Raw genomic sequence first — 8,795 nt, forward strand, 5'->3', positions numbered from 1 at the left:
CTCTACAGATAGCCCCTTGGCTGTCTGCCCTGAAGTAGCCCCTGCTTATTCATACTTCTGTTCCAGTGATGAGCAACTCCACGAGTATGTGACAGACAGTGACCACCTTTTGGAGATCTGGATTAGATGTTATATGCTCTAATGCAAGATCAGTTTCTCTTGTCTTATTTCTTGTAGAGACAGGATAGAAAAGGCTGGAGGAGGACCAGAGGAAGGAGTGGAAGTCAAAACCAAAACAGTTGAGTCCAAGGCTAAGGGCACTAGGCTCCATCTAAACCCTTACTACTCAAAGAGTGGTCCACAGACCAGTAGTATCATCAGCTTCTGGCGAGAGCTCAGGAGAAAAGCAGAGTCTCTGGCCCCACCTCAGACCTAATGAATCTGCTTCTGCATTTTAATCAGGATCTCCAAGTGATTCATCTGTACATTAAAATTTGAGATGCACCGGGCTAGGGCTTGTTCTCCATTACTCACTGCCAGCTTTGGGACAGGAAGCTCAACCGAGAGCAAGATCATGTGTGTCCAAGTGTCTGAATCTCTTCCTACATCACACACACTTCCCTGAGCTGGGCCCAGTGATCCAACCCCAGTCCTGTGACTTTGAAGGTAGGTAGGAATGTTCCTCCAGGTGGATTGATCCATCTGTCTTTGCTCACACGAGAGAAACACCTCTCCCCCGCCTCACCCCCCACCCCCGTACCCATGGCCTTGCCAGCTACGCCTCTAACATCACCCTACTTTGGAGCTGTCTTTGCACTTAGTACAGGGAACTCCATTTTGTTGGGGGGTGATTTTTTTCCCTTTAAGCGTGTGTGATTCATTTGAATTGCTTTTTTTTGTTTTTTTAACAAGGGGTTGTTATTGTGTCTCTGAATGACACCCTTGTGGCCCCTGTAACCCCAGCTCCCTTTGATGCAAGGCCTCTGTTTTATAAGCATCAGGGCTCTGCCACCCGGACCTGGTGAGGCATATTTAAAGCTGTTTAAATTGACAGACCAGGCAAACAGGATTAACTCTGTGGGCCCAGAAGGGGAGGTGGGGGGCTGGGGGTGAGCTACAGAATGGTTTACATGGATGAGCAAAAGGACAGCCGGCTGGGCTGGGAAGGGGCCTATCACCGGAGCCAGCCAAGAATTCTCTATCTGGGAGGTAGGCAGAGAGCTTGCAATCTGCTGGTGATTGGATTAGGCATGGTGTGAAATTCGGAGCAGGGCTGCGCCGCTGGGGCTGAGGCCCAGGCTGCTGTGGGGCCAGGCTGCTGAGGCCCCGCTGAGGCGACCGTGTGGGGAGGCCCGTCCCTGCCCCAGCAGGCCTTGGAGACAGCCTCAATGTCACAGCCCTGGAGGCTCCCCCACCGCTAGGCCCCGTTGTCCCCACCCCACTGCATCTTCGCCTTCCGAGCATTCTCAGGGAAGGCAGAGGCTGCCTGGCCCCTATTCACAGGGCTCCTGTCCCCATGGCCTAGAGTGAGGATCCTGGCCTTTCAAGTCTCTGAGTCCTCAAAAGCTTTCTCCTGAGATCTTTCTTCGCCTTTTCTTTGTCACTTTCTGTGCTCTTCCTCTTTTTTCTTGTTCCCTCTTGCACAGTCTGGTTCATTCAGCAGGATTCCACTCCATCTGGATTTGTTCAAGAGCCCAATTCAACTTGTGTTTTCCTCTTTTCAAGGATTGGGACGTTCTGATTAACATCTTTGAGGATTTTGAACCTTCTTCCTGAAGCCTAATCAGGCCACTGGGGCTGTGGGGAGTGGGTGGGTGGGTAGGATTTATCATCGCTCAAAGTTGACGAGGTTCAAGTCTTTCTGGAAAAGTCAATGACACCAGGTGCAAGTCTAAAAAGGGGGGAAAATGTTGAGAGGAAGAAGTTGTGGGGAAGAAAATGGATTTTATGGGCATTCCTAAACCCACCCCTAGTGACAGGGGCTCTTTTGGTCAGGAGACTGGTGGTGAGGCAAACCGATGGCCAGAGTGTGGACACCTGGATCCTGGGCAGAGACCTGAAGCCCGTCATGCCCCTACCAACCTCTGACTCTTGTCACAGGAAACAAACAAACCTCCCAGCCGTCATGCCCACTCCCAGAAGTCTTTCATTTCTGACTCTGGCAAAGTACAATTTTGGTCAAGCTACTATTCTTCTCCACGTCAGTTTCACTGCGTGGGAAGCAGGAAGGTTAGTGATCACATTCCCTCATCTGCTTTGAAAAGCTACCAATCTTTCGATGCGTGAGAGTCCTCCAAAGTTCATCTGGTTATATGGCCATAGCATCTTGTGGCTGGAAAGGATCATAGCAAAAGAACTCCATGACTTTACAGATGATGAAACCAAGAGCCCGGGGGCCAAGCATCACTCCAAAGTGCCCATGATCTCACCAATTAAATGACCAGCTCTCTTAGCAGTTGAGGAAAGCTTGAAATAGAGCAAAATCTCATGTGCACTATGTAGTGTTCTTTTCTCTTCTGCCCGCTGGCTCCAAGAACACCTGAGCACAGTTTCGGATTAACCTCAAATGGCGCGCTATCCCTGCGATGCTCAGGAAAGTAGCTGCTGGGAGTGCATCCTTCTCTCCCATGCTCTTCTGTCCTCTCTTGTTGAGTGCAAACCTAGATGGAGGAGAGCATGTCCAGTCAAAGATTTGCCAGACTTTATCTCGGGGCAGGGGACCATGAGTGCCTCTTTGATGCCTTCCAGAGTAGATAGCCTGTATCAGTTAATAGATTTTCTTGCATATGCCAATCCAGATCTATCTGTGTCATCTAGGTGCTGTGTTAACAAGAATTCCAAATCCATATCTGGCTTCACAAGGGAAGAGTGTTGGCATTGATTGAAGGGTCTGCCATGGAGAAGGGAGAATGGCCACACTTAAACTGTAACCTCTGAACTTGGCACTGGGAGAGGCAAGCTGGTGTGCCCCTGGAAGGGTACATGTCCCCAAGCCTGCACGGGTTCCACCCATATTTCCTTCTAAGGAGCTTCCTTTCCACTCTTGCTATAGCCTGTGGCATGGAGACTTGGGATTTCTCCAGCCTGTGCGAGGCCATGGAGAGGAGTAGTTTTCTGGTGGTGAGGAAAGGCTTTTGAACCCCTCAACCCCCTATATGCAAATAAAAACCAATAATTGAGATACTGACAGCCCATGGGTCTTATTCAAAACATTCCCAAATTCTGTGGCATCTTCTGCCCACAGTCCTCTCAGTTTACTGTTTATGGTAGCAAGCCTCTAAAGTTGGCCCTCCCCATAATCCTTCCCCTCTCTGTACTTGCATGAGTTCCTCTCAACAAGAGCAGAGTCTCTTTCCCCTTGCCTTGATCTGGGCTGGCCTATGACTTGCTTTGACCCATAGATTTTGGCACAGGGAAGATTTTGGGACTTCCAAGCCCGGGGCTTCAGAGGCCTAGTAGCTTCTGCTTCCTCTCTGTTTGGAAGCCAGCAGGGATGTGAGAAACCCAGCTAGCCTCAGCCCACATGCTACAAGGAGGCTTAAAGCAGCCACACTGAGAGTTCACGTGGAGGAGCACCAAGTCACCAGACACGTGACTGACATCTTCATAGATTTTTCAGTCCAGCCCAGCTGTCCACAGAATGCAACTGAGTGAATGACCCGAGAGGACACCTCATTCTCAGAAGAACTGGTCCACTAAGTGCTGCCCTGATTCCTGAAACTCTGAATTGAGAAAAATAACAAATTGTTATTTAAGCCACAAGGTAATGGGATGGTATGTTACACCGCCATGGACAAATTGAAACTTGTCTTTGGGGATCATGGTTATGGGGCACTAGTAATGAAAGGCATCACTTCTTTGGTCATCTTGTTTCATGCTTGTCTGGGTGGACAGGCTGGAGACTGAGTACAAGGTGTAAGCTGAGTCCACCAGTGGTCATAACTTGTTTTCAGTGTCAGTCTATGACCTGATTGCTACAAACCACGCACAAAACACCTTGGTCCTTGTGGGGAATCTCCCAGTGGTCTTGACATGAGCAGAGAGGATCACAATAGTCTTCGAATGTTATGGTACAGCTTTGGAAAGGACAAACATATCTAGTACACTTTTCTTTTTAAGCTTGTTGGCTGATGTTGTTTCATTCAATCCTCATTTCTTTCGTTCCACCACTACTTGGGCTGGTGTGCCTATGCAAGGACCACACAGTTTGGATCATCTTCATCCATTTCCCCAGTAAGTCCCATCATTTCTCGCAGGATTTCTGAAGTGAACACTCTCTCACCATGCCAGTTGCCAGAGTCTGAGCAGAGCTCGTCCTGAGATGCAGTGTTGTGCACATGGCCACAGAGAGCTCAGCCCTGCATTCTGCAACCCTCGGAGCATTGACAGAGCTCCGCGTGAGCAGCTGATGTTCAGGAGTGAGTCCCCAGGAATGGCCAGGGTATGTATCAGGCAGGAAACCGTCCAATGGTTCAGTAACACTATTTTAAATAGCATCAAATAGTGGCTGAGGCTGGAGAGAAAAAGAGCAAAAATATTTCACTCACATAAGCTCAAGAGCACTTATCTTAAATATCCAGTATCCATCAATAGGAGACTGGCTATAGAAACCACAATATTATCACATAGTGGAATATTAACATCAATAAAAATGAATGAGGAAGTTTTCAGAGTATACAGATATGGAAAGTTATGCAATAAATCGTTATGTGGAAAAAGTTCAAAATGTGTACATAGTGTCCTTCCTCTTTGTCTAAAAGGAAGGATGACAACAATGTATATTTACATGTGTTTGCATATGAATAAAGAAATACTGAAAGAATACACATGAAATTAATAACAATGGTTGCCCCTAGCAGAGGAGAGAGGAAAAGGAGGCGAAAGGGTAGGCTGGTGACATGGTGAGTTGAAATTTACCATAAGTTTTTTTATTTTTTTGATTTTGGACCATGTGAATTGCATTACCTAATCCAAAAAAATGTTGGAGGAAAAAGAGATCGGTACTTTGCCTAATTTGATTAAAGAACAGCACAAGAAGAAAAACCAGGATCAGAAGCTTTGGATGGAAACATGCCTATTTAGGTTGCCTGGGATAACCCCAGTGGGAACAAAGAGCTTGAAAATCCCAGGAAGGAGGCTAAGCAAAGGGAATGCTTTATCACAGCTTCGGAGAATCCAAAGCCAAGAGGATGCCTGAGGCAAGAGGTAGACGGAGCACTCCTCCGTAACCTGCAGGAGATGTCAGACTGTGACAGTGGTGAGAACGCATTTCCATCTGGACTCGGAAATCTCACACTCTGACTTACGGGAATTTTGACCGACCTTCTAGACCCATGATTCCATGATAGTTAGCTATTCCAGTCCAGATGTTCCTGGACAGTGAGAAAGAGCTCATATCAGAGCCGAGGGTGCAAACTGGTAGGCCCGAAGTTTTGCTCTGTTATTCCGGGGGGTTTGTGATTTGGGTACCAAATCTGGTCAAGGTGAAATAAATCATACCCCATAAATTAGCATTCCTTTCCACCGTTCAGAAATACGATATTATAACTTTCTTGAGATCAGGGACATACACATCCTACCCACGTCGGTGACTGCTTGTTGAACGAATGAAAGAATGAATTGTCTGGAACCTACGAAAAATACTTTATCTGCAAGTTATTTGAAAAAATATTTGCAATAAGTACTTAAATTATTTCCTGAAGAAACCGCGACTCCCGCGCAGTTTCTAACACGGATAAAAATGAGGCAGTGGCCAGTAGAGGGCAGTGGCGCCTTTATCAATCAGTGGAAGAGCGCAGTGTGCGCACGTGGGTGCGCTAGAGCACACACACTTCTCAGTTCCTTCTCTCCAAAGTTAGCTTCTCCCTGCTGTTTCTGTCAAGACAGAAGGACCTGCCTTCACTTAATACATAGACTTCAGTGATGGACAGTTGAGGTCATAGTCCTTGCCCCACAAAACCCCCTGGGCTAGACTTGGGCAAACCCACTGGGTGCTAGAATGAACTTGAATTCTACATTAATACTTTCTTAATAACATTCAGAAACTGTGGGGATTGTTTCCTGGGAAAAGAAGATACCGCCTCCTTCCCTCTTCCCCTCAGGGCCTCTGACCCCTCTTTATCTCCTGACAGGCACCATATCTAATCATGGGAATGAGGGGTAGCCTCAGCAAGACCTGGGCTCCTTCCGGGTTGGAAGGCGCAGGCAGCAGCAAGCACTGGGCCTTGATTGTAGGCTGCTCAAATATTTAAGGGTACAAAGAAGCAGCTGTTGAGCACTTGTACACTCGGCGAGGGACGGGCAAATGGGACTGACAATTAGCCTGCGTCGGGTTCTTGGCATGAGGACTTCTCGTCACCCTGGGGCCCCTTGCACCCAACCTACTGCATTCAATCAGCTCCAGATGGGCTGTTTCCCCTGCGTCCTCTTCCTCAAAAACTGGGAGATAAGATTTTCTACCATAGAGTAATGAGTGAGCACTGGGGATATCCTTCAACTACGAGTTTTTCTGGACCTCAGTCAATTCTATCTGATAAACGAGAGAACTGGATACACCAGTTCACCACTCCCAAACCTGACAATGCGTGTGCCAGGCCCATGCACACATGAGGGTACACATAAGTGACCACATCAAGCACCTCTGTGTATCGCAGACTGACACACTGACAAGCCATGTGGTACCTAGTAAAATATAAATGGTACCGATGAAGACAAAAGTCAGGTATGTGTAACGTGTGCCTAGGTCCCAAGGGCGAGCATAATCTGGGGTACAATATGGGCATGAGGAGGCGTCAGAAAGGAAAAGGAGAATGATGGTAGTACCTAAATAACAATCATCTTTACGTATGTGTTGATGTAAACCAGCACAGGAATGGCCCCATTTTAAAGATGAAATTGGTACAAACACAGGTTATGTGACCTCCCTGTGGTGATACAATTCTCCTGACCCTGTACTCAATCCTCCCGGATCCATCCTTTCCGCTGGGAAGGATGGGTAGAAGGCAGGACCGAGCAAGCTTCCCAGGTTTCACATTGAGAAGACAGCTCAGGGCAGCCCCGGTGGCGCAGCGGTTTAGCGCCGCCTGCAGCCCAAGGCCTGATCCTGGAGACCCAGGATCGAATCCCACGTCAGGCTCTCTGCATGGAGCCTGCTTCTGTCTCTGCCTCTCTCTCTCTCTCTCTCTCTCTCTCTCTGTGTGTGTGTGTGTCTATGAATGAATAAATAAAATCTTTAAAAAAAAAAGAGAGAGAGAAGACAGCTCAGTTTGGAGGATTCTGGCGTTTGGGGGTGGGAGCCCCCATAAGCACCCCACACTGTCCCAAACATTGTGTGTAGGAGGGTGCTCCATAGCTGTAAGCTCGGGCTCCTACAGAGTTAACAGGAAGAGCAGAAGAGGAAGAAGCGATCCATCTTGCTTCTCAGAGGTACAGGCTAAGGGCTGTTTGGTGTTTATGGTTCATTTTACTCAAACATTACAAAAAACATCAATCCTATATATGTGAATCCCAAAGAAACTAGTCAAAGCGGAGAGGGTACAAGTGGCATTAGCTCTCCTATCCCCCAAGAGTGAAGGATGCCTCCCCTCCTCCTGGGCTTCTGTTGTCTTCACCAGCAATAATGATTAGGAGCCAATAGGATTATTGCCAGAAGCACTGGCTTCTCGGGACCTGGGAAGGCTGGAAGGGGAGGTGAGGTGGGGAAAGGAAGCCAGATAAATGGAGGTAGAGTCAATATGCTTTAGAAACACTTTAGGACACAGTTGACTCGGCATATCACTACTCGCGGGTAAGAAATTACCGCAAATCATGACAATAACAAGATTTATTATATTATTATGTCCTGATACAGGTACATTTCCTACACCTATTACCTCACTTGATCCTCCAAAACCTGGGCTCCATTCAAGGCAGAAATCATTACTGTCCTTTTACAGATGAGAAAACTGAGCCCGGAGAATTGAAGGGATTTGGCCAAGGTTATACAGCTGGTCCATCATGGAGCTGAAACTCAAACACAGGACTTCAGGCTTCAAAGAGACCTCGTTTTCAGAGCAGGGTGAGTAACTTAGGAGGAGAAGGGACCAGATTGGCCACAGGGGCCTCCCAGGTTTGTGAGGGGCCTTGCTGGGCCCCACTACAGGCACAAGTGGTCAAGAGCTGTCTGCCCTGCACAAGCCAGGGCAACCCATAGGAGCTTGCTTGACTTCAGGAGCTTATTCAGGCCTCCTGCCCCTGTGACCTGAGCAAGAGGGAAATAGTTGGTGGTGGGGGCAGGGGAGAATGTGGAGAAAAAAGACAGAAAAAGCGATGGACTGGAAATCTATGGAGTCGGGTCCAGACCGTGCTTTGAGCTGTAGCTTGGGGCAAGTCATTTCATCTCTCTGAGTCAGGTTTACCGAGTAGAATAAGGTATTGGGGCAAATGATTCTCAAGTCCCTTCCAACTCTAAAATGTTAGGATTACATATTTCTCTGTAACACACACGCACACACATACAGAGCATTGCACCCAGATTGTGAATGCTAACACTAATTAGTTCATTAAGTAGTTATTGGTACCTGTTAAGTGCAAAGCAACACTTGTACTCAATTATGAATTAGAGGCGAACATAGGCCAGACGCATATTTGGCTTTCAGTGTAAAGTCAGACTATTTATGTTGGTGTATCAGTCTGCGTATGTCAAGAAGAGGGTTGGAAATTTAGAATAGATCATCAGTGATTGGGGCTTGCAGGAAAATGCTGGGTCCCCACAATAATGCTAGCTGTTCTTAAGCTAACACGGTATATCTTGTACATTAGCTAAACCATATATCTAGGGACACACTGAAAATATAATGAAACCAAGTGTATAGGCT

At 47.4% G+C, this 8,795-nt stretch overlaps 1 protein-coding gene across 1 annotated transcript in view; it reads right to left on the reverse strand.

The window, feature by feature from the left end:
* LOC121480096 (ubiquitin-conjugating enzyme E2 N-like) overlaps positions 1 to 5,275 on the reverse strand; it is a 36,460-nt gene extending 31,185 nt beyond the window's left edge. The window contains exons 1-2 of the mRNA XM_041736391.1: positions 5,247 to 5,275; positions 2,502 to 2,600 (exon numbers count right to left, since the gene is read on the reverse strand). Of these exons, the coding sequence (XP_041592325.1) occupies positions 2,502 to 2,600; positions 5,247 to 5,275 (128 nt within the window). The remainder of the gene's footprint in view (positions 1 to 2,501; positions 2,601 to 5,246) is intronic.
* Between the last annotated feature and the right edge of the window lie 3,520 nt (positions 5,276 to 8,795).

This window comes from Vulpes lagopus, chromosome 21 (genome assembly GCF_018345385.1).
Source record: "Vulpes lagopus strain Blue_001 chromosome 21, ASM1834538v1, whole genome shotgun sequence".
Taxonomy (NCBI): Eukaryota; Metazoa; Chordata; class Mammalia; order Carnivora; family Canidae; genus Vulpes; species Vulpes lagopus.